This window comes from Xenopus laevis, chromosome 7L (assembly GCF_017654675.1).
Source record: "Xenopus laevis strain J_2021 chromosome 7L, Xenopus_laevis_v10.1, whole genome shotgun sequence".
Classification (NCBI taxonomy): Eukaryota; Metazoa; Chordata; class Amphibia; order Anura; family Pipidae; genus Xenopus; species Xenopus laevis.
This window is the reverse complement of record NC_054383.1, coordinates 12,987,838-13,013,778: the sequence shown is the minus strand read 5'-3', so window position 1 is coordinate 13,013,778 and position 25,941 is coordinate 12,987,838. Positions and strand designations below refer to the sequence as shown.

At 40.5% G+C, this 25,941-nt stretch overlaps 1 protein-coding gene across 1 annotated transcript in view; it reads right to left on the bottom strand.

The window, feature by feature from the left end:
- Window positions 1–1,125: 1,125 nt before the first annotated feature.
- The window catches only part of reep3.L (receptor accessory protein 3 L homeolog), a 106,755-nt gene continuing 81,939 nt past the window's right edge, over window positions 1,126–25,941 (bottom strand). Inside the window, 3 exon segments of the mRNA NM_001090209.1 lie at window positions 1,126–5,481; window positions 6,277–6,422; window positions 13,245–13,392. Coding sequence (NP_001083678.1) covers window positions 5,401–5,481; window positions 6,277–6,422; window positions 13,245–13,392 — 375 coding nt within the window. The 3' untranslated portion in view covers window positions 1,126–5,400.

Genomic DNA, 25,941 nt, shown 5'->3' with positions numbered 1-25,941 from the left:
TTGTGCACCAACAAAGCTTTATCCTCAGATGTAACATAAACATGAGGAACGGCTCCAGATCTCAGCTGCCCAGAACTGTAAGACAGGCAAAGGCAGCTCAGTTCATATTGTGAAATACACTTTATGGCCAAAAGAATCCAGACGCCTTCCCCTTTTAAATATCAAAGACATGCACAGTTTCTCGCTTAAAAACATTTATTGGTGCATATAAACCACAAAAACTAACATGTCAATGTACAATTCACACACACCACAAAGCAGTGTCTCCCCCCCAGTCTGCCTACCTGTTGTTAGCCACACCCTCCTGACGCGTTTCGCACTATTGGGCGCTTCATCAGATGAAGCGCCAATAGCGCAAAACGCGTCAGGAGGGTGTGGCTAACAACAAGTAGGCAGACTGGGGGGGAGACACTGCTTTGTGGTGTGTGTGAATTGTACATTGACATGTTAGTTTTTGTGGTTTATATGCACCAATAAATGTTTTTAAGCGAGAAACTGTGCATGTCTTTGATATTTACCTTGGTTTAATTGGACCTGTGCACAGTACTCGCTGTATAGACAGCAGCTACCCCATAATTGATTTGCCTTCCCCTTTTAGAATCAGCTCTCTGAGGAACCCTGTATTTGCAACACTTGGTGAGGACACTCAATTCAGGGATCCAAACGGTCTCTGAAACTTCACCACAAAATCTCTTTGTTGGGTTTATTATGGTAGAGTAGCCGACATACTCTCACCAGGAGCCAGTTGAAGTGATGTATCATAGGGTTCTGGAGCCATGTTCACTTGAGTGATGAACCACACTTTACTATCGGCTAGTCTAATGGACTGAGCTGAGTTTGGCAGATGCCAGGAGAAGACTGCGTTCATGAATGGAGGTGGTGGAGGAGAAATAATGTTCTGCAGCAGTTTTCCATAGTACTAAAAGCAAACCTTTAGGCTACATTATACAATTACATTTTGACAGTTCCATGCTTCCTACTTTGTGGCAACAATTTGGGGAAGAACAAAGCCAGGTCAATACAGAATTGGAGTTGAAGAACTTGACTGGCCTCCACAGAGTCTTGACCTCCACCCAACTACATAAGTGCAAATTTACAGTTTTCTGAACATAAAAAATAACAGAGTCAGTCTTAGATGATTTTATTTGGCTCATTTGCAAAAAGATCCAGCGTTGTTGCATTGCCCGTGCTCAGTAAAGCTGCACCCCCATGTTAAACTCTGGTACAAAAGTTCAAGCATGATCAAAACTCCAGCAAAGAGAAAAACCAAACATATTTTATCTATTAAAAGCATCTATTACCAGCATGTACCTCATACAGTATAAATCAATGGAGATATCATAAATATACTGACATTATATGTAGATAAGGGTCGGCCCAGCATCAAACAGGAAAAGGTGTTGACTATAACCCCTCCTAAACCAGTCACAGTAAGGAATTAGGTGGCAGTTACAGAAAAAAATGACATAAGACATCACTTGTCACAGTATTAATAACTATAAGCCAGGCATTAAGGAAATATATTCACTGATTTTTACATGGGGCCTTCCAATTGTGCATTTAGATCTCCCAAAAACAGTTTGGACATGAAATGAAAAATAAGCAAAAAAAACATTTTTTCCCCATTTATTACCCCCATGTTTCTACAATGTTACTGGCTCAGACCTTGTCTACTATTGTCTCACTGGTAGGCATAATCACCTCCAATAGGCCTCCTATTGTTTATTATCCAATTACAAAAGGCCTAAAGAAAAATGACCACCAAACTAAGATATAAACAAGACCATATAAAGCAGTGATGGCTTCCTAGTAGTGATACAGGTTGTGAATGTCCAGACACACACCCGTCCCTTCTTAATCTGGTCTAAGGCTGAGGAGTTGCAGAACCTGCATTGCCATGAAATAATTTTAACTGACCTGCAGTGATATTAATGATAATTAATTGTATTACAGGACTGCTTGACATAGACTTTGGCTCTAAACTCACTGGAAAAAACCCTGGTGCAACACAAACAATGTCTTATACTTTTATATCAGAGATAAAGAACATGTGACCTTTCAAGGTTTTCTGAGCTACACTCTTACACCAACAGCTAACGGCATTGTATAGGCTGTTGGAGGTTCTAGACCAACATCTGAAAGGTCACAACCTGCCTACACAATGTTTGAATGAGTTTCAAACAAAAATGGTCAAGCTGTCAAAATCTCTTAATCCATAAATCAACGTTATTTCAGTAGATAGGTCATATATTCCAGTAGATCTTTGGCTAAACACAACACAGGAGAGAAGCCCTTCACTTTGTTTACTGGAGTAAGGCCTAGTGGAAGACAATTGGTAGCATGACCCTGTTTTTGGGGGACTGCTATGTGTCTTGTCACAGCTACAGAGCGCACATAGCGGGCTATACCTCCAACACAAGGCACTTTCGTTTGCATATAAGGATCTATAACTGGCCACAAGGCAGTGTGTCTAAGTCTTCCTATTCTGTGAGTTGCTGCTGACAAGATTCTCAATTGTCAGGCACCAAAGATAAGAAGACAGCTGAAGGCATCATGGTTGCTGTTAATATGACAAATGCAATGGAGAGTTGGGCACAAGGCAAGGTGATAACTCTATTCTGTCCTAGAGCAAGGCAAACATTGTGCAAATATCCAGTTATTTTAGACCACTTGATCTATTCCTTCATTTTTTTTACAATGATTTGTGCAACGGAAATATTAAGAGTTGAATGCATATTTACTTTATTTGCCCAAGCTTCTATGATATTGTTATTGATCATTGTGCCTTGCCAAAAGCAGCCATTGTCTTTCTGCTGTCTGGTCTCAAGTGTCTTAGTTCCCTCTGTGTTACCAATCATTCTGACCTAAAGCTTCATTATAAAGTAATGGTAACTAAATTGTGCCTAGTAAAACACCATACACAAAGCTCTTTTGATTTATAGCCATGGGACACTTTTCATGATGCGCCTACTTCGATGCATGAGGCACAAGGTCCAGCTCAATCCAGCAGAGAGGACCTCTCTACATGACCCTACTGGCTCAGTTCTAGGTAGAAATGAAATCTTTAAAATCCCTAATACCTGCTCAAATGACAAGGTTTACCCCTTCACCTGCTGTAGAATCTACAGCACCGCCATAAAAAATACCATTGGGTTACAATTATTAAAATGCAATGACTGAAATGCATGTATTCTTCCCAATGCAGAGCAAACCCCTTACTTGATCACAATTTAATCTAAAATCATATCAATAAAAACTCAAGCAAAATAACAAGTTTGATTTAAGCCTTGAAGAGAGTTATTGCCGGAAATGGAGCAATTTCAGGCATTTTGCTTTCAAAAAAAAAAAAAAAGTGGCACCAGATATCCAAAAATCACCATCCACTGCCACCTATGGGAATGTCATCGACGTGTCGTCACCATGGTGTGACAGTTAAGAATGACATTCTGGATTTTTTACTTCAGTTCTCATAACTAGGAATTGAGTGGGTGATTGGAGCCACTTTTTTAGGGTGGAAAACCCGATATGCACAAAATGCCTACAACTGCTCCATGTTCCATTAAGAAGAAATGAAAAATAATGGTGAACGGGCATCAAAATCAAAGAAGATATTCCTTTTGAAAGGAAGCTGATAGGTCGCCTATGTACAGTGCATTATTAATAATTGCATTATTAATTAATAAATACAAAAAGGCACCAAAGGGAAAGACTTTAAATTAAAAATGAAAAAACGAATTTGGTAACCTAAACAATTGCAAACCTATTTGTTAATAAATGGTAATAAATGTTTCTGAAAAAAAATTCTAATCTTGTCTACTATTTTTGGTATATATCAAGAAAATGTATTTCTTTTTTTCCCAAGTTTTTCTGTATAGAGCACAAATGTTAGTTATCAGCCAATTATCTGCTCAGATTGAAGACTGAGAAAAAACTCAATGTTCCCAATGGGAACTTTTCCGTAGTGTTAATAAGATAAAAAGATAATACAAGAGGTATCCAGCATTTCAAGACACTCCTGCCTTGTTAAAAAATATACAGGTTCTATATAAGTTGATCATGTGTTGACACACTCAAGATTAGTGATTAAAAACACTGATGAACACACTCCTCCGACTACTGAAACCGCCTTCAGCATATTATAGGAGGACTCCATATAACACAAAAGATAAAAGTTCATTCAAGATATAAAAAATAGTTGCATCAAGATTTGAGATGGTCCTTGGAACTATAGAAAAATGCAAGTCTTCACTGAAAGAGTCAGCCTTAATATAAACTAAAGATGGCCATACACGGGCTGATAAAAGGTGCCAACTCAGCCCCCTAGATCAAGTCGGTAGTTTATTGGGGTCCTCCTAATGATCTGCCTGACCAATATCTTGTGGAAATGGACAACATATAAAATCCAGTTAGGAAAGGACACCATCTTCCGTTTAAAGAGCCCTCTTCTAACTCGTCTCCTTAGGCTTCGACTATGATCCTCTTAATTAAGCCCACCGTATTGGCAGCCAAATAGGTTAAAGATCCAATCATCTGGCACCCTTACCAATAAGATGATCTTATAGTGTACTTGAATTATATGGCCTTATTTTTCCCTATGGATTTGCCCAATGGAAATATTAAGATCTGTTTGTTTAGAAAAAAACATGGGATGTTGCCCAATGATCAAGAGGGGGTGGTAAGACATCAGCTGGTGCACAGTGAGTTAACAGGACTCTAAATATAACTCTCCATAGCAGGGTCATTGGCTTGGGTGTTTGCCTATTGTCTTTACAGCAATATAGAATGAATGTATGCCAATGCAGGCACTCCGCTGTACCCAGCACAAATTCTGAGGGTACATTGGTCCTTTAAGATCATGGTAGCTAGGCACCCTCTTGGTTTGTGGCATACAGGGTGTTCTGTCAATATTTGTAGCTTTAATCAACACACCACTAGCCAAAACAAATCACTACCACTGGTAGGAATGTGGTGGCCAATCAGGCACTTATCGTTTGGTAATAAAAGCGCTTCTGTGTGTCAAAGGTCTATGGTTGGCCACTTTATTTACCAGTTATAGTCCACCCAAAATGAAGGCTTTAAGGCTTGTGTTCAAGAGGATCAGGCAGTGAAAATCATTCTAGTTATAAAAGGAAGAGAGTGCTCTAGAATATCCATAAACTAGCCCTGATAATGAGCTAACTTATTGCTGCTGAGCTGCAGCCACATGGATGGCAGGAGTTCTATTACAGCAACCCATGGAGAGGTACAGGTTGATAGTTTCTTAGCCACATAAATAAAAAAATAAAATAACACTACTAGATTCTTATCGGACACAAATTTTCAGCCGACTTTTCTCAATATTAATGCTGGTAAAATGTAGACTATTTCATGACGTGTTGATCACTGCAGCACAGTGATTAGTCAGAGGTGGTGAGCCGTGTCCTCTCGAAAATAAAGCTGAGGTCTCTTCTTTGGTTTGTGCTTGAGAGATGCGTACCGTATCTACAAAATACAAGTCAAAAGTTTGAGTATGCCATGAAATAGTTTGAATATGTCAAGAGACTTTGCTGACTTGAAACCATTTCCACCCAGCACCAGCTGCACCATTTCAATGCAGATGGGCAGATGGGAAGTTGGGAGCAGAAGCTACTTCATTGACTGCATGAAGAGGGTAATGGTCCATGGCTGCATTGTGGCCTTTAGTACTTCCTTCTATCACCACTCTTATAGAATGTTTTCAGCGTCTGAGGACATAGTGGGAGAGCTATGAGGCAACTGGAGAAAAGCTTCCATGGTGTTAAAGTCCATGACCAGGCCAGGTGTAGAGAGTGTAGCTGTCCATACATAGGACAATATTGCCAACTTACAACTGCTTCATGAATGGTTTCTTACAACTGACTTCCCAAATGGTACCTAGTTAGTTATCAGCCAAATATTTACTGGACAGGCTTGAATATCCAGTGGGACAGTCCTCTCTTAATGGGTCTACACGTTGGCTCTGAGGACTAGCAATCAAATCACCACAATCTGCATGACCTGGAAAGCCAATGCAGGCAAATATTTGGTGACCTCTCCAAACATATCTGTGCAGCCCCACAAAATGTAGGTTTATAATTGATAAGAGAGCCACTTGGGAGTTTGAGCAAGCATCAGACAGAGTGGCTATGAAGAATCTGTAGAGCAATGTCCCGGTTTAGTAGGGTTGAAGTGAACTTGTGCTTCATATCACAATAAGAAATCAGGACAAACAGATCAGTGAAACAAAATGACTACAAATTCTCCAAGTACAGAACATACCTCTTTGCGGCCCTTTATGACCTTTACAGATCGCATACTCTGTGACCTTCGAAGCCCCTTCTGTGTGTACACCTCGTCCTCTGAATTCACTTCCACATCTTCGTCTGTATTGTCGTCACCAGAATCTTTCCTTAAAGAGCCGAAACCTTCAAATAAGAAAGAGATACTGTACATGAAAACATTACCAGGTAATTAATAGAGGCACACTGGAAATTGTACTGAAAAGTTATGAAAGTGCAATGCACATATGTGAGTTGGGCATCGTTTGTATAGGGATTTATTACAATCTCCCAGCTACAAACAGTATAATAGAACTTTCATATATAATAACATGTAAATAATATTATATGTGTCCCCCTTAAAGAACTATTTATTTTTCTGCGGGGAGGGGACACAGTCTGTAGATACCAGTAAATGGGTTTAATGCACCAGGACACCTCTAGGTATTCACCAGAAGCTGAGAATGCAAATGGCTGCCATGTTTGGCTGATGTTTGGAAGCTGATTGGGCCTTGGTTCCTAGTGGACATGTTCTGCGATCAATGATGGGAGACTGCACATCTGGGGTAACATTGCCAAACATAGTGGCCCACTCCATGTTCTTTGGCATGGGGCAAGGTGGCAGTTGCAGGGGGAGGCAAAGAGATTGGCTCGTCTGGTGACATCACCAAACAAGCAGATCTTTCCCCTGATATTCCCACCAACGGCAGGGCTATATCGGGGTAATCTAAACATTCAGCCCTAGGGCCGTACCATTGGATTACAACGAGGAGCAATGGGCTCCGACGGGTCGATCGCCAGAAAAATTAAGCCTTCCTGATCTATATTGTGGCCAGATATTGATCGGGAAGACCCGTCGGAAGCCCCCATACATGGGCAGATGAGCTGTCGAATTGGTCTAAAGGATCGATATCAGCAGCTTTATCTGCCTGTGTATGGCCACCTTTTGATGTGATTTAAGATGGCCATAGAAGTAGAGATCCAGGATCAGGGATCTCTCCCTGATATGCCCACATTGAAGTGGGCGATATCGGGCTGATCCGATCGTGGGCCCTAGGGTCCAATGATCGGATCAGAACGGAGGCCAAACAGGCGGTTGGATCGCGGGACCCCATTAACTAAAAGATTGGGCCGTGATCTGATGGGATTTTCAAACCTGCCCGATCAGCATCTGGCCGACATCCCGCCAGATATTGAGCGGGAAAGCCCGACACGGGCCAATAAGCTGCCTTTAGAAGGGGGAAGATTGTACAGATTTTCCAGTGGACAGATTCCATAAATTATTTAGTTGCACCAAGGAAACATGTTGGGCCTGTACGGCACCATTTATTATGATTGGCTGTTGTCTTGCATACACATGGTCACTCAGATCAACAACTCTGCTACTGCAGAAGGCTATGGCACGCAAGGTATAATTTACACACCAAAAATGGCTCTTTTACGATTCCACATAGAGAGATAGAGAGCAGAGTAATTTAATTGTATTTAGTAATTTGGGATAGTGGCATTTTGCCTTCATATGGAAACGTGGCACTGTTATAGGATAGGAAAGCTTAAAAGAACAAATCCTTCTTCTCTCTCTCTCTCTCTCTCTCTCTCTCTATCTATATGTATAATGGATGTCATCTAAAGCAATTCTGGAATTACTTAATGTAACAGAGCATCTGGAATGCTGCATCTGGCGCTCTGCTCTCACTTCTAGGGACCAGATAAAGAGCGCTGGAGGGGGAAGCTTTGTTGCTGAGCTTTCATGTCAGCATTCCACCAGCGCTTTGTTTAAAAGAAGGAATGAGCTTGTTGAACTTGGACACATCTTGCTTCCAAAAATGAAGATAATACACTGTGGACGTCCAAGAATAACAGACACCGGAGAGCACTAACATGACTATTTGACTTCATTATTTGTATCTGCTATGAATTAAAGGGAAACAGTTGCGTACATCACGCAGTATTTATGTTTTTAACATGCCTTAAATCTTCTCTCATTCCTGCATATTCCATGTATAGGCTTCTTAAAGGAACGCTGACAATTCCATGTTTTTTTGCAGGAACAGGTTAGTGTCACTTTAACAACACTCCTCAATGTATTGATTTGTTCATGTACAAGTTTGGGTCCGATGCTGACACTTTTCTTGCTGTTGAAGCTGTTAACATTAAACTGTGCAACTGAAAATGGTAAATATCCACCGGAATCCACTTGCCGTGGGTGTACCAGGACCCTGCCAAGATGCACCTTATATCAGGTTTGTACAACAAAAAGGAACAAGTTCTTGAGGCTGACGATCTCCAGGTTGGGGCCTACATAGGAGGGATATCTTTATAACTTTATTTGTACTGCACTACGGGAAATTTCATGCAGTGTTATTTCAGGTGCTTTAATGGTGTTAAGCTCCAGAGCAAGCCCCTCCCCATATAAACTAGCAATGAAATTCCCCAACAAGTACTTTTTCCTGGTATTTATATGAATCTGCTTCCTTTCCAGCCTTGCTTTATGGCAGGAATGGTATGGCCGCTAATGATCCGAGACGTGAGAAAGGCTCCAGCTTCTTAACTTTACTGGGTCCCGCAGCAAATTAATATTCAGGCCCCCAAAATGTCGACCTGTTCTACCAATATGAATTTAAATTGTATATGAATTGAAATTGTATATGAATTAGGGGCTCATGGTAGAAACAATTTGTTAAACTTGACCCGCAACCGCATACTTACCCGCTTGGAACCCGCGGGTACCCCACCCGCTGCAGGACTCTAACACTATACTTCCTGGCTACCCCTGCAGCTTCAGGGTCTGCTTACTCAATAGTTACACCCCTGAAAGGCTCAGTTACACTTTAAAGGAGAAGGAAAGCTACCAAAGCAGTTTATTGCCAAAAGACTAGCCACAATAATGCAAGCTATAACACTATATTTATTCTACAGAATGCTTTACCATACCTGAGTAAACAGCTCTATAAACTCTCTGTTTGTTTAGGATAGCAGCTGCCATATTAGCTTGTTTTGACCACTTCCTGCTCACTCATAGCTCTGGGCTCAGATTACAGCATGGATGGGAAGAAAGAGGGGAGAGAAGGGTGGGAGGAAGAGGAACAAACTGAGCATGCTCAAGCCATAGCCCTGGAGTTTTAAGCTGAAGGCAGGAAGTCCGATACAGAAGCCCATGAGTACACAATAGAAGGAACGAAATGCAGTGTTGCTTTTGACAGGGGAGTCAGAGCAGCATTACTTTGAGGGTTTACTGGTGTATTTATATAGACCTTTCTGATAAAGCTTACTTAATTTTAGCCTTTCCTTCTTCTTTAAATCTAAAAGGTTCATTTATACTATTGATGGCTGGGGAAGCTTTGATTTAATACAGCTATGGGAGGAGGAGGGATAAAGCAGAAAAAACAAACAAAGAATTTTACTTTACATTAATAAAAGACAGATGCTGACATGGTCAGACAGGCTTCCCTTGGAAACAGGATTGTTTATGAACAATTCCAGCAGTGCTTCTGCCCTTTAGATAAATGGGAAGTGGCTGGGATGTGCTCCCACAACTCTCGTCTACAGGACAAGTCTTTTTTTTTTAGTTGTACAGACTTTCAGCTGATAAAATGTGAGCGCGGTCATTCTAAATTCCATAAATTTTCCCTAGGTGGCGCACTCCATCTTCAGTTTCAAGCCCTGATATCAGCCTTGCCGGCCTGTTGATGCCGACATCTGGATTACATTATGCTCTGCTTCCTGCCTCCTACTCAAAACAAACCATTGTATGTTGCATCTAAGCAGCACACGGATTATTATGAACTGCCCTACATTATTTGGATTACAGCGGCCACATGACTTCTTGTCAAAAAGAAAACAACAACTCCAGGGGAGAACCTACAGATTTGCCGTGGATAAGATATCATTTTATCAAGTCGCGGTGATTACAGCAGAATGAAGTTACGGTTACTAAAATTATGTTTTAATCCTCATTATTAACATTCACTCTTACGGCCAACTTTTATTCAGGCACAGCTGGGTCTAAACATTTCCATACCGTGGGCCAATGATTTAGTAAACCATGTGTTCCAGGGCCAGATTATGAGTCATCCAATGAGGTGAGTGGAGCTCTTGAGCAGTCTGGGGGCCACAGAATTGTCCTGAAGGGCAACATCTGGCCTAGGAGCTCGAGTTGAGCAGTACTGACCTAAGATTTGGATGAACACAACAGATCCACATGGAGGTATGTTTATCCGGCTGGTAAATGGGGGCCAAACACCCCGGAGCAGACGGCAAACACAATACAGTGCTTCTGCCTCAACAAAATGTTTTAACATGGAAAGTGCTACATAAATGCAAAGGAATTATTCCTATCTTCTGGCATTACTTGCCCTTTACGGGTGATCTGTCACCCTGCTAATTAAATACTTTAATGTCTAAGTGGTCTCTGCTCTGGGGATCCTCCAAACATCTTACAGAGGGCTCAAAGCAGTGTCTTAAATGGCCAGTTACACCAAGAATGAAAGATTTTTTTCATGTATTTGATATTTATATTTTAGTCACCCTGGAGAGGCCACCTTCAGCCGTTCGCTACCACACCACTATGGACCACCCAATGTTTTCCTCACTTCTTCAGCAGAGTGGTGCGGTAGGGTTGGCAAACACCCTTTCCCTCCGCTTCGTATTTCTTCCCAGCGATCTTCTTGCAGGAGTATGTCTAGTTGAAGTCAATAAGGATCTGGCTTTAACTGGGCATGCTCCTGGTTGGCTATTGTTTGGTAATGGCCTCCATCTGTTCACTACCGTACCACTATGGACCCCCCAATGTTTTCATCACCTCTTCAGCAGAGCGGTGTGTTAGGGTTGTCAAACATCCTTTCCCTCCGCTTCGTGTTCTTTTCCCAGCAATCTTCTTGCAGGGAATTCAATAAGGATCTGGCTTTAACTGGGCATGCTTCTGGTTGGCTATTGCTTGGAAGTGGCGTGAGATGTTGGAGCGTCAAGATGCCGCCCAGCAACCCTACTCTGCATTTTCTGAACATGAAAATCCTGCAGTAGGTCCTGACGACTAAATACAATGAGCCCCCATGAGTTCTGAAGACCTGAGCAAGCTCTCCACCATTTATTATGTTGCTCCTTAATGCTTTTGTGGAGGTTTCAAGCATAGTGATGGGTCAGAAATTTTTCAACCCAACCCTAACCTACTGTTCCCAACTTACACCCAATCCATTTCAATGTCCACTTCTACTTTATAACCCACCAACTCCCCTCTGATGACAAAATGGCTGAGATCAGTCACCAAAGGGAAGGGGTCAGCACTATTACAAAACCAAAGAGGGAGGGTGGGCTTCTGCTTCACATCTAAACTTCCACCCACACAAAACCACTGGTTTAAGGACAACCTGCTTGTAACTAATTCCTTCAGCCAAGACTGCATTAGTCTAGGCATATATTCCTTTCCAGACAGATAAGCATAGATCTCCACTGGTATGCAATCATCAGCCTGGGGCCAAACAGATCACCACCACCCAGGTGGTTAATATTCTGGTGAGCTTGCATATAATTAGCAGGGCTACATAAGAATACAACGCATTAAAATTAAATATTGTACTGCAGGAGCACCAAATAGGGGATGCTGGGAAGTGTAAATCACCAGGCGTTTCATATTCCTGTTGCACCGTATAATTACATTTCCTTTTCACGTAGAGAAAGTCATTATGTATTGTAGTCAGGCTTCCTCAGTGCTGAATAATTCCGAGACTACCTTGGCAGAAATCTTTTTATCTTCCATTTGTGTACATGGCACAAAGGCTTATGAATTCATATCTTTCAAACGGCGTCCTATCAAAGGAAAGCTTATTAAATATTCTATCCGTGCTTTTACCGAATAGAGGAAATTATCCAAAGCATTCAGCATGCTGCTTGGTATATGGGCCCGTAAGGCATTAGAAACAGGGCTACTATGGATCACTGGTCAGCATGGCCCCCCACACACAAAAAAGCTCCTCTGTTAACGCTCTATGTTCCAGCAATATTCTGCCAGCCCCTTAAAGTACATTATATGTATGCAGAGCATGATTACAAGGAACACACATGTTTAAAGGGAAGTAAGGGGCTTTACTTCTTGAGCAGAATAATATCACTCCCATATCTGAATGATGCTTTGTTGGGCATTCACAAAGCATTGTGAGCATTATACTATTTCCAATGGTCACTGTTTCATTAAATCTCTCAAAGGTATCACCTCTCCCAAGCAATTATGGCTGCTTCCAACTTAAAGGATAAGTAAACCTTAAAAATAAGTGACTGTAAAATTCATGAGGGGGCTATTCTAAGCCCTTTTGCAACCTACATTCATTATTTATTTTTTTTTAAATTCCAAGATATTAAGGGATACATGTACTGTTAATATGAATTTATTTTGTTACAACAGCGCCACCAGTCTGACCACCAAGTAGTCAAGGAAGTTGTCAAGAGAAAGAAAGGGGCTGCTCTGATGTTCTTCTGCTTAGGAAAGATTTGAGAAAGGTTTCTAATTTTTTTTTCCTAAGCAGAAGAACATCAGAGCAGCCTCTTTCTTTCTCCTGACAACTTCCTTGACTACTTGGTGGTCAGACTGGTGGAAACTGACCAGCAGGTGGCGTTGTTGTAACAAAATTAATTCATATTAACAGTACATGTATCCTTTAATATCTTGGAATTTAAAAAAAAAAAATAATGAATGTACATTGAAAAAGTAAACAAAAATGTTAAACATACACAATATATTCTGGGTAAATGGGAGAGGGTTCAAAACTGGAAATTTGAATCTCCAGGGAAGGGGTGGACCATGGGGATGCAGTAAGTCTGTGCCCAAAATGGTGGGACAGTAGGCAAAACTATGATGTCAAACCATTGACTCTTGACTACAACTCCCAGCAGCCCTCTGCAGGCTCTAGGTTGGGTTTTACTACTGGTACAAGTACAAATGAAAAGCTGCAGGAGGTTGTTCAAGGCAACACTTACCGGAAGAATCACTGACAGACGCTCTCGCTTTCTTCTGGCCATCAGGGAAAGTTGCGAAAGGCCGGTTCTCTGAAGTCTCATCTCCCTGAACAGCAGTCAGGTCATGCATACTGAAACTACGTAGCCTCTCCGTAATAGCGCCTTGGCCCTGTGCGGAAACAAAGAGCGTCCTGGATTATACAAGGAAATGTGTGTTCCCCGCAACATGTGCAAATAGTATTTATTTTTGTTATTGAGTCAACATCTTCTGCAGAGCCAGACATATCAACGGAAACGTTAAAATATCTCAGATACATAAGCATTAGGCAGAGTGTTTACATTAATATTGTGTTTAGGAGCGGCGCACACTCTATCCTTGGCAGCAAAACACAAGTAGTGTGTGGTTAGCACGTTGTAGGAGGTAAGGTTATATTGTGCATGGAGACTTCAGTATGTCTTGTGTGGCATTCCTAAGAAAACATCAGCAGGGGAAAACCACCACACGTTTCACCTCAGAAAGTGTCTTGAGAAGCAGATGTGATGGGCCTCCGAAATGGGCAAGGGTCTCCACAGCAACAGCCAAGTTCTACACGCATGGAGGACTCCAACTCTGCCCCAATAAGTGCAGCACGAGCCAACTCTCCAGTTTTACATAAACCCTACCAAAAGGTACAGTAAACATCATTCATCCCATCCCTGGGACTCCAGGACTTCATGTAAATTGGCTCAGTGTATCACCAGTGTTCCAAGTAAGAGATCCTCTGAATGGTCCATATATTCCTACCCTTTCAAAACGCTTGAGGTGCCAACTGCTTCAAATATTTGTGGACTGGAAGAAGACAAAACACGTGTATAACTATAAAATGTCCAGTTTCCTCAATACAAGAAGACTTTCAGGATAAATAGCAAGATTCAGGACCAATGGGGAGGATGAAGCTGCAAATCCAAAACCCTTTACAAAAATAGACCCATGAATAAGACCTGGAGGCCCAAGCACAGGTAGCAAAGGACTGGACTAAAGTTCACAGCATTCAACCGTTTTGCCCATGGTTCAGTTTTTTAGATGGCAGTAAATCAGATGCCTTAAGAGTCGCTATGTCTGGTATCCAAAGATCATAATTCAAGCCAGTGATTTGTTTTAGACACATGATGGAGGCCTGTCCACTTTCTCTGTAAGCTTACAAGGAATATCTCTAACTATCAAGGAAAAATAAGCATACAGTCAAGCTCCTAAGAGCCGATTGATAATTGACTAAAAGGGCAATGATCAGAAACAATGAGTATTAATTTAAGCACTTGTTAGTTACAAAGCATTAAGCCATAAAGTGGGCAGGATGCTAGAGAGCATGCTTTTCTGAGTAAGAGGTGATTTGCCAGCGAACTGAACATGGAGAGAGACATGTGGCTATCTGAGATAATGTAGATTGTATGCCAAGGGAGAGATATTTATGTCAGTATTGGGCAATAAGTGGTCCTCCATATAAATCAAAACAACAGACAGAACATATATCCAATCCACACCCTAATTATTGAGTCTATATTGAACACAGATGCAAACTGCCACATCATCATCCTCATGTCTCACATTTTGGGGTTGGTAGGTATAGCCAGCTCATATCTCCCTCAATATATCCAATGTATGCCAAGCTAGGCCATGTGTCCCCAAAAGTAAATGCCATACAGAAACATTCTGCCACACACAGACAAGAGGACCAGGAGGTGGTTCCACCCCAACAAACTGTACATAGGCAGGTTAAACACTGTATGAAAAGTCAAGAGGTGAAAGAAGAATTTGTTGGGCTGGGTGGGCTTTAGGATCTTAGCATTTTAGGTCTATGGTGCAGCTGGAGTGGGTGTTTAGTAGAGGGGAACTGACAAGGTGTTGGCTTGATAACCGAAAAAGGCAAGACATATATCTCATTTGGGTGAAACCAAGATAGTGCAAGGCCATTACTTTGTGCTGACATTCTACAGGAGGAGGTAGAAGTTATGATGTGAGAAGTCAAGGTTAAGATGGGTCAATACAGCATCTGAAATCCAATAACAGCCAAGCTGGAGGGGGAGGGGGAGACAGAAAGAAATACGGAAATAGATTTCCTATAATGTAAGTGGCTTCAGCACTGAGGCAGAGGGTTAGTGCAGAGAAACAGGCTTGTTACTCATTAGCACCGGCCTGGAAATGAGGAAAAACTGGCTTACAGGCCATTGACTGTCTAATAGGCTGAATGGACAGCTTGTTCTTTTTAGAAAATTCTCTGATTAACAAAAGCCAAACACAGCAAAAAATGTATTTTAAAAAGGGGACCAGTCCCTTATTTTTTCATCTGCCTTTGATTTGGCCTTAGATAATGCGCTGCAGCTTTTTCTTTCATAACCCTTCCAAAATTCTTTTTTTTTCTACCATGATCTGTTGTCATCATGAGAGCACTTCCACATGCTTTAAGAAAGGCCAGAAACCAAGATCCAAGACAGAATAAAATGTCAATACAAATAACGCTTTATAACGCCATTTAATACCCTACCTCAAATAAACACCTTGTTTAACAGCTCCAATAAAATGAGTGAATGCAGCTGTTGTCAGCCCTGATTGGCTGGCTCTTGCAGGCCTAGTTGTTGTGTAGAATGTACATGCCATGATTTTAGGGGAAACCAGGAAGGTCTTTCTGATAAGTCTCCAGCAGCAGAGGGATGCCCCTTGGGGAGAAGGAGACATAAATAAAAGTACACCAAATTTGACCCTCCTTGTATAGATGTCTTTAAATGAATAGTGACATATACATATACTCAGACATACAGATGTAGGCCACCCGCTTTGACAAATGAGGGTCCCACACGCAAACCCATGGTCAACGACATCAACTTGTTTGTCTAATCCGCGCTCGGCATCTATCAGCCTTTATAATACCAGACGTAGTGTAACATACACAGCACAATTTCTAATATCTACAATCTGGAGTCAGGAGTCACATTAGGAAATCACAGCAGTGCACTGCTCGGGAAGATGCACCAAGCACACATCTGCTCTGAAGGTGACCTTTAAGGAGAAGCAATTACATCTATAGCTTATTGTCAGCAACTCCATTAGGGATGGGGGTAAGGAGACAGGCTCTAAGACAGTCAGACACGCAATCATTTCACCTACAATTGTCAGTTTCTGTTTTCAGATAAAATCCCACCCGCGTGTCACCAAAATGTAGTTACAGTAAATAGGTTAGGAACACATTCAACTCTTAATATTTTCATAATAAAAATCCCTAGAGAAAAAAATACCTTGGTCCTTTAAAACCCTGGTGTCTCTATTGTCCTACAGTGAAAAACTCATAGCTTGGTTCTTCAAAACCCTGGTGTCTCTATTGTCCAACAGTGGAGAACTAATACCGTGGTCCTTTAAAACCCTGGTGTCTCTATTGTCCAACAGTGGAGAACTAATACCGTGGTCCTTTAAAACCCTGGTGTCTCTATTGTCCAACAGTGGAGAACTAATACCGTGGTCCTTTAAAAACCTGGTGTCTCTATTGTCCAACAGTGGAGAACTAATACCTTGGTCCTTTAAAACCCTGATGTCTCTATTGTCCAACAGTGGATAACGAATACCTTGGTCCTTTAGAACCCTGGTGTCTCTATTGTCCTACAGTGAAGAACTAATACCTTGGTTCTTTAAAACTCTGGTGTCTCTATTGTCCTACAGTGAAGAACTCATACCTTGGTTCTTTAAAACAACGGTGTCTCTATTGTCCTACAGTGAAGAACTATTCTAAGGCTTTTGTCTTAAGTACAAATGACCGTTCCTATTAAACTACAAAGCCTAATCAATGTAACTGCTCGATTGCTCAAGTCAATGCCACTAAGGTATTGTTCGCAAAGAACAAAATGTTTCTGATAGCTCGCTAATACACAGCAAATCCATATATTTGGGATTTATTTATTTTTAAGCAGTTTTGACCAAAGTAATCTTTACAACATAACCTTTTCAAAAGGATTTCGAAATCAGATTTAATTGAAAGGAAGATACGGTCTGGTGGCAGAGGGAAAGATTTAGCTCCCAGCAGACAATCTTCGAGACCTTAAAAGACCTCCGCAATTGACTCTGTACAATTTGCAGTCATGTTCAATGCGAAAAGTTTACCTTTAGCTGAAGAACCATTCGTTCCGTTACAAAAATAAATATGTACATTTTTTGGTTGCAAGAGTAAATAAAAAATCAATCATTGGATTCATATTTTATAATAGGGCAGGATTTAGCCATCTGGGAGACATGGTAATTCTAGTGCTCTTTATTTCAGGTCAGTTTTTACCCCTGAGCCATTATGTAGGGTTGTGCCCACATGCTACAAACACATTATTTTGATGTTTATCTATGTTTACTCATATAAACAGTCATGGCCCTTCAGTATGAGCCTTCAGTGCCTGCCAGTAGAGTCTGCATAGTGCAAATATTTACCCACTTGGGGCCACTACCTGGCTCACAACTGCTTTATCTGCAAACCGATTTGTGAACCGATGACCATCATTAAACAGGAAGTGCTGATACTGCAAACTGGAAATGACATAATCAGAAATGGACGGAGGACAGAAAAAATACATTTAAATAAAGGAGTAAAACTTGCTATAGAGACAACCCGCAATCCGAGCCAACCCTTCAACCTGCATCAGAAAGTCCTACCTATAGGCTGCAGGACTGCCAGTATCTCCCTTAATTGCATACTGAAGTCTACATATTCTATGTGACTTCCAGCAGTTTGTGTGTCTGGCTGGGACTAATTTATTGGAATATTTAAAGGATGTTGTCACGTTTTTTTTAGTTCTGTTCTGAAATCAGTTTTTTAAAAGTGCAAAGAGATTTTTTAATATTTCATTTTAAAATCTGACATGGGGCTAGACATGTTGTCAGTTTCCTAGGTGCTCCCAGTCATGTGACTTCAGTCATGCTTTACTGCTGCCCTGCAAGTTTGAGTGATATCACCTCCCTCCCTCCCAGCACACAGAACAATGGGAAGGGATAACAGCACCCTGACCCAAGATAACAGCTCCCTGGTAGATATGTGCATAGCACTTCATAGTAAAACTCAAGTCTCCTTCAGTTACATTGAGTAGAGAAACAATAGCCTATCTGAAAGCAGTTCCATTGTGGAGTGCTGGCTGTTTCTGAATGCACATGACCAGGCAAAATAACTTGAGATGGTGACTACATTCTAATATTACAACTAAAAAAATACACTTGTTGGTTCACAAATAAAATTGTATATGGTAGAGTGAATTATTTGAAGTAAACAGTATAATTAAGAATAAAACCTACACCATAAAAGTCATGATAGTATCCCTTTAAGTGTAATTATGCACTTTTCAGTAAATGTTTTTAAGTAGACAAAAAAAAAACACAACCCAAAGACTCCAAAAATGGAAACCCATAAGTTGCACTGAAACTGTTTGCCTAGAAACATGTCCCATGTAAATTTTCATTCATCTGCATCTCTTTTACGTGTATGGCTCAGAAACTAGCTAGAGTCGCCAATGCATACCAAAAATGTCATCCATATCTTGCCAAATACATATGCATGGATAGAATTTCAACTTCTTCCTTGTTTCTAGCCCTTCCCTTTTTTAATGAGCTTTTTTAAGACTAATTGCAATAAAAAGTCTACTTCAACCAACTTGATGTATGGACATGAAAATGGCAGAGAGCTGGTCAATGCTTCACGGATATGAAGAGAAGTGAAGAACGAACGAGGTTAATGGTTTCTGCGACTGATGAAAACAGATGTTAGAGGGCACATGAGGTTCGGGAAAGAGCGAGCGTGTAAAGCATAAACATAATGTGTTGGAGATGGAGGGTAGGAAAATACATTAATTTTACATTAGAGAGAGTGGGATGTGATAATGCAGTGGAAAAATACAGCTATGAATACTAAGGTAGGTTTCACTTGAGATATTTCCAAATGTATTGCTCAATATTATAATGCACTTTTTTATATATAATTTTCTACTTTATTAAATAACAAAAATATATTTTTTCTTCACGTTTTAAAAAAAGGAATCATCGCCAAGATCCAAGGTGGTCTCACAGTGACCACTATTCCTATTCTAATCATTCCTATTATCCATTATTTCTAAAGTTCAGTCATGTTAAACAGAGCACTATAGAGATTGCTATTCATCCAACAGCCCTACAACTACTAAGTTTCTCACTGCTCAGTTACAGGTGTCCGGTCAGAAGAAATAAACTTCTGAAACCTGCTACTAATTCAAATACCTTCCTACAAGGGTGGCAACTATTTGGACTTTGAGTCCAACAGCTCAATTGCAATATAATGAGGCATAAAAAGGTGATGATTAACACCCATAAAAAGCAGATGAAAATGTCTATGAAAGACAAGAATGAAGTGGCATCAAAGTGAAATTCTAGGCAAAACATTTTGAACACATCAGTAAAATGTCATGCTCAGTGCAAGCTCTATGGTGCTGCGATATGTCATCTAGCTCAGATGTTCTGCACTTGGGGCAAACCCAACATCAGGATAACTCAATATCAGAGATAGGCGTTTCATTCTTCAAGGTGTCTATGTAGCTAAGTAAAGAAGACAATTGAGAAAGAACTTCTGACAAGAAAAACTGCAAAAGATAAAAATGTAAGCAGTGATTCCAAAGGAGACATACAGTATATGGGCAAAATTATATGGTCACCTTCCTGGCCAACATCTCATTACAAAATCAGGGGCATTAATATGAAGATGGCTCTCTTGCTGCTACTAAAACAGCCCTTATCCTTCTCTTGTGGAAAGGTTTTCACTAGAAGCAGGACTTGCTTTCATCCATTAGCAGATGAGCACCGATGATTGGGCTCAGGCCTGGCTCACACTGTTGTTCCAATTCATCCCAAAGTTGGGTTGAGGTCAAGGCCATGCTGTAATGCAGTGCTCCCCAACCAGTGGCATGGGATCAACATGTTTCTCACCAACACCTTGGATGTTGCTCCCAGTAGCCTCAAAGTAGGTGCTTAGTTTTGAATTGCAGGCTTGAAGGAAAATTTTAATTGTATAAAACCTAGGTGTACTGCCAAACAGAGCCACTTGTAGGCTGCCAGTCCACAAAAAAAGCTACCAAATAGCCAATTACAGATCCTATGTTGCATCCCCATTGACTTGTTTCATGATTGTGTTGCTCCCTAACTCTTTTTACATCTCAATGTGGCTCAAGAGTAAAAAAGGATGGAGACCCCTGATGAAGTAGCACCTGTACTGGCAATGATGGGTGAGGTTTAAATTCCTCACAGCAATCATATTTCAACTCCCCCATCCCCCATTGAAAGTATACATCCTCACAGATAATGTTGGGGATTTATAAATAAACTATAATAGCAATTTTCACTCTCAGTCGTCAAACAGAATAGTTACGTACAGCGATTAAGAGAACTGCAGGATTCAGTCTGATTACAAAAACATTTTTCAAGCTGTTTCTTGAAAAAATAGCATTCTATTCTGCTTCCTAATTCCCGGAACTCAAATATAATCAATTAATTACGTTTCTCTGGGAGAGGTCCGGGCTCCCTATAACGGAGGAAAATAACAGTCTTCTACCTGACATTTAGAGACTAAATTCAGTAATTTGCAAACAAATACATGAGTCATTTTCCAATTACACAGTACCTTTGTTTTGCACCAAACACATCAGTGCTGGAAGCAGTTCCACAGCCTTCTCACTTGGAGATATTTTCCACTTTTACGTGGAACCTGCCCATCTCCTGTCTTGCTGTTTATATAAAGGGTCATGACTGGGACTGCATTGATTTATTCAACTATGACAGCTAGCCTTTTTCCATAGTTATTGTTCATTTTCTTCAATTTTAAATTAAGAATAGAAATAAAATATAACAAAAAAAGTTGCAAAATGTGCCAACATATAGAAAGATACTGGGCACCAATTCGGTCAGCAGCCAATCTGATAATGGTGGACCTCAAGGTGACTGTTTTTGATTTTGGACCAAACATTAAACCTTTTTTAAATGTTGCTCATGGTCTTCAAATTAAATACTAGTAAACATGGTTTTTGTGTCTTCCCGGAAGAGTACAGTGGGCAGAAATCGGATGACCAGAACTTCTTAGTAGACTGGACCTACTGTAGATGTTGTAGGCCTTATGAAAAAATGTCATCTCCATGAAATCTGGTCCTAGGGAAGACATCCTTATGGTTTTATGTTTTTTTGTTTCTAAATGTCATTTTGCTTCTTTTAACTTATTAGTCTTAGTGGTTCCTCAATTTAGTTTTCCTTTCACAACTATAAACCTGGGAGTAGTTTATAGGTTGAAGTTAGTGGACACAGGTCTTTTTTCATTCATAACTAATTTACAACACTTTGTATACCTTGGGGGAGGAGTTATCCATTCATTAGCCATTCAATTCAACAAAACGGCAGCATCTACTCATGACCACTAGAGGGGATGTTCCTTTGAAAATCGAAATAGAACACCTCACCTGAGACAAAAAACATTGCAGCTCCTTTGCATACAGAAAATAAACAGATAAAACTACTTACAAAATTAGCAAAATTAGTAGTTAAGAAATTATATGGCCGGCTACACTTCCCTACACATTGAGGACCCGGAACATGATTAAGGAGGCACACAAGCTTCCTGGCATCTGGGGTTTTTCAGGATTGCTTGGCAGGAGTTTTAAAAGTCTCCAGACTCTGTCTGCCAAAACATAATATTCAGGCTCTTTATGGCCACTCCAAAGTCTTAATACTCAACTAATAAGCCAAGATGAAAAAAACCAAAACAAAATGAGCTCTCAGACGAGATCAAAACCACCTTGAAGATAACTTTAACATCGAAAAGGACTCTTATGTCTCAGCATCCATTATATTCAGAGAGAATTAAGAGTGCACTTGACTCACAGCTGAGAACGTCCTTTATCTGTTTTGCTCTAGACATAGAGGATCTAAAGCTTGCCATAGATGTTGAGATTTTTAAAAGATCAGATCCTGATCGTGAGACCGCGATCTTCTCAGAACGATCGTACGAATTTACCATCAACTAAAAAGACCAATTTACCAGGAAAACAAAGGGGAGCTGCCTGCTTGGCCCTGCAAACATAGAGAGATTGCACTGGGACCGACAAAGATTTTTTGACCTGGCCGATCAATTTCCCGACAGATGTCGGCCGAAAAATCGTAAGATGTACGATCGTTCGAATACCACTAACCACACGATAATTGGTCGGGCTTCCCTAAAATCGGTCGTTCGGCAAGAAGAATCGTCGCGTCTATGGGGAGCTTAAGTGTTGCCTTCATACAGGACAAGATCACGAAAACATGAAGTCAAATACCAGATAAACCAGGACAGGCTTCCTACATTAATTTTCTACCAATAATGGCCCCATCTGTGATACGGGCAGAAACGGTATACAACATTTGTTCCTTCTAGAGTACCTTGATCAACATGTACCGTTTAAAACGTGCACACTGCTGGTTATATTATTATTAAACCCCCTTTCCATTTTCGCTGCTGCCGGTGCCTCCTCCTGTGTATGTCATGCATTGCCATGTATTAACATTAATTGTATGAGTTGGGGAATCAATAAATAATGATGGTTATGATAGGTATGAAATGTTCAATGTTCAGCATCAAGAACATAAGTTTAATGGATAAACACAACACAACTGCTGGGTGGGTTCATAAGATATAAGGAGCCTTGTGGGGCAATGGCTGGTCCATATATGTATAAGAAAGTAGGGTTCAGCCTGGCCAAACCAAATCCGAATTTGCATATGCAAATTAAGGGCGGGGAGGGAAATCGCGTGACTTTTTGTCACAAAACAAGGCAGTAAAAAATGGCTTCCCCTTCCCACCCCTAATTTGCATATGCAGATTCGGATTCGGTTTGGGATTTGTCGAATCTTTAGCAAAGGATTCGGGGGTTCGGCCGAATCCAAAAAAGTGAATTTGGTGCAACACTATAAGAAATTATCTTATAAAATGTATATACACTGTAATTTCAATGGCATGTCCATTTGCTTTTGCAATAAATATGAATTTGCCCAAGTAAAAAAACAGAAAGACAGAAAAGCCAAATCACAAGAAAGTACAAAAGTACATTAAACAAGACAAGACACAACATTTATTAGACAGAATTAATGTAGCAGAGACTTCCCTAAAAGAAGAAAGCTATATATTAGAACATGGTTATAGGAAAGGCAGCATCCGCTATATTTCATGTAGTCATTTAAGGAACAGTTACCTTTACTTGACTGAGGAGAAGAGAAGACAGACGGCAGATTGGAAAGTTTGATAGAATTAGCCAAGGGAAGCAAGAAGGAAAAAGAGAGAGAATTTATTACAAGCAGCACTCCTTTTATGCATAATGCAGAATATATACCCTGCGTTTAGGTCGGCTTTACATTCACTCTCTTATCAAATCTGGTACATGTTCTACTACACAGAAGCCTTTTATATCAGTATATTAAGTATATCTATAGAACTAGGAGCAGCCATGTTTGCTCTGATGACTTTCTTGTGGCCTTTGCTGGATGAATGAAAATAGTGGTAAACTTTCAAAAAGTGTACATTGAAATGAAGGAAATAAGACATTGGATTACCTTTGTTTACTCAACAGGTAAAGCCACACATGTATGCTTCCTAAGTCTTTATAAAGCCCATGTGAGGTTTTAGATTCTTTGGGACCAGACTGCTCCAAAATGGAGTGCAGAGACCTCTGACATTCGTTGAGGAACAAGGACAGAATGCAAAGTGCAAATAAATGGTGCATTGCACCCATTCTTTGCACTTTGCACCCTACTTCCCTTTTGGTAAATAAGCCCTGATGATAAAAATCTCTTGAAGAGGTACACCTGGTCAAGTCTCCAGTTACACAGCCCTGAATTAAATATTTCAGGGAGAATGGAGAAAGGAGACATATCGGATGAATGAAACCTGACTAGTTTTGTAGGCAATAATATATATTCTATGGTGCTGGTTTTACTTTTGGCTGTAAACTAAAATTACCTTCAAAAATAGCCCCTTTATTGGAGCTCCCCATTGACGTTCTCTGGTCCCTGTCAGGTTTCAAATGGGGGGTGGGCGTGTCCTAACGTTCCCTGCCAGAAGCACAGTAAGGGGGTGACAGCCAATCACTGCCCTGCAGTCACACAAGCAAAGACAGGCTTCGGTTCCCTATCAGGTCAGGTCAGCTGCTAATTGGTTGCTATCCTACAGTGCAGTGTGCCGCCAGCTACCCTGCACAGCCGGACAATTCAGCCAACAGGAGGTGGAACTGACTGACGGAACTATTAGGGTTTTTGCTGAAATTTTAAATAAAGTAACCAGAAACACAACTTTTTAAAGCATAGTCCTTCTATATCTAAAAAGAGCATAATACACTTGTACATTCTTGTTTTTTTTTAACATAATATGTCTCCTTTAAAGACTAAGAGTTGTCATCAATATAACCATATCCCAAATACACGACTTTAGTTAGTAACTAGTAGTGATATGGCTGGCGGCCCCATACCAGCTTCCGACTTCCGGCTTTATAACTGCGCCTGCTCGCCCCACCCCTTTTGTGATGTCATTGGCGGGGTGGCACGGGTTAGGGTCGGGTGCAGGTCAGGGAAAAACCCGACCCGCACATCACTAGTAAGTAGTAATTAGTGCATGTTGGGAGTCACAGGGACTGGGAAAGAAGATGGAAATCTCTTTCTGAATATGAAAACCACTTGAGGTCTACAGATACGCCATTTTCATTTATGAGCAGGCTACACACATACAAAATTACTGTACGGAGTTGGCAATATTATAAAACTACAGGTATGGGATACGTTATCGGAAAAACCCATTATACAAAAAGCTCCAAATTATGTAAAAGCTGTCTCCCATTGACTCCATTTTATCCAAATAATCTAAATTTACAAAAATTATTTCCTTTTTCTCAGTGATAATAAAACAGTACATTGTACTTGATCCAAATTAAGATATAATTAATCCTTATTGGAAGCAAAACCAGCCTTTTGGGTTTATTTACTATTTACATTATTTTTTAGTAGACACGGTATAGAGATCCAATTTACAAAAAGATCCATTATCCGGAAAACCCCAGTTCTCAAGCATTCTGGATATGAGGTCCCATACCTGTATAGTTTCTGCTCTTGGCAGGAGAACTAAAGTTAATGCCAGAATAACATATTCAGAATGTCTCTGTTCCTGAGAGCAAACATAATAGGATATACACGCTTGACCTATTTTTATATCTTCAGCACACAACAAACAATGCTGGCAGCACACAAGTATATGTGGCCAGACCCACGCCAGCCCTAGTGATGAACTTGTTTGAACTGTATTAAAAGAGAACTAAACCCTAAAAATGAATATGGCTAAAAATGGCATATTTATATACTGAATTTATTGCACGAGGCTAAAGTTTCAGCTTGTCAATAGCAGCAATGATCCAGGACTTCAAACTTGTCACAGGGGGGTCACCATCTTGGAAAGTGTCTGTGACACTCACATGCTCAGTGGGCTCTGATTGGCTGTTGAGAAGCTAAGCTTAGGGCTCGTCACTAATTATCCAGCAGAAAATGAGATTGGTCTGTAATATAAGATGATGCTACAGGTTTGCTGATTATTAAATTCTGATGCTAATTGCACTGGTTTCCGTGCTGCCATCTAGAAATTATCCGTATTAATTACTAATCAGCCTTATATTGTGACATTTCTATTCTATGTGTACT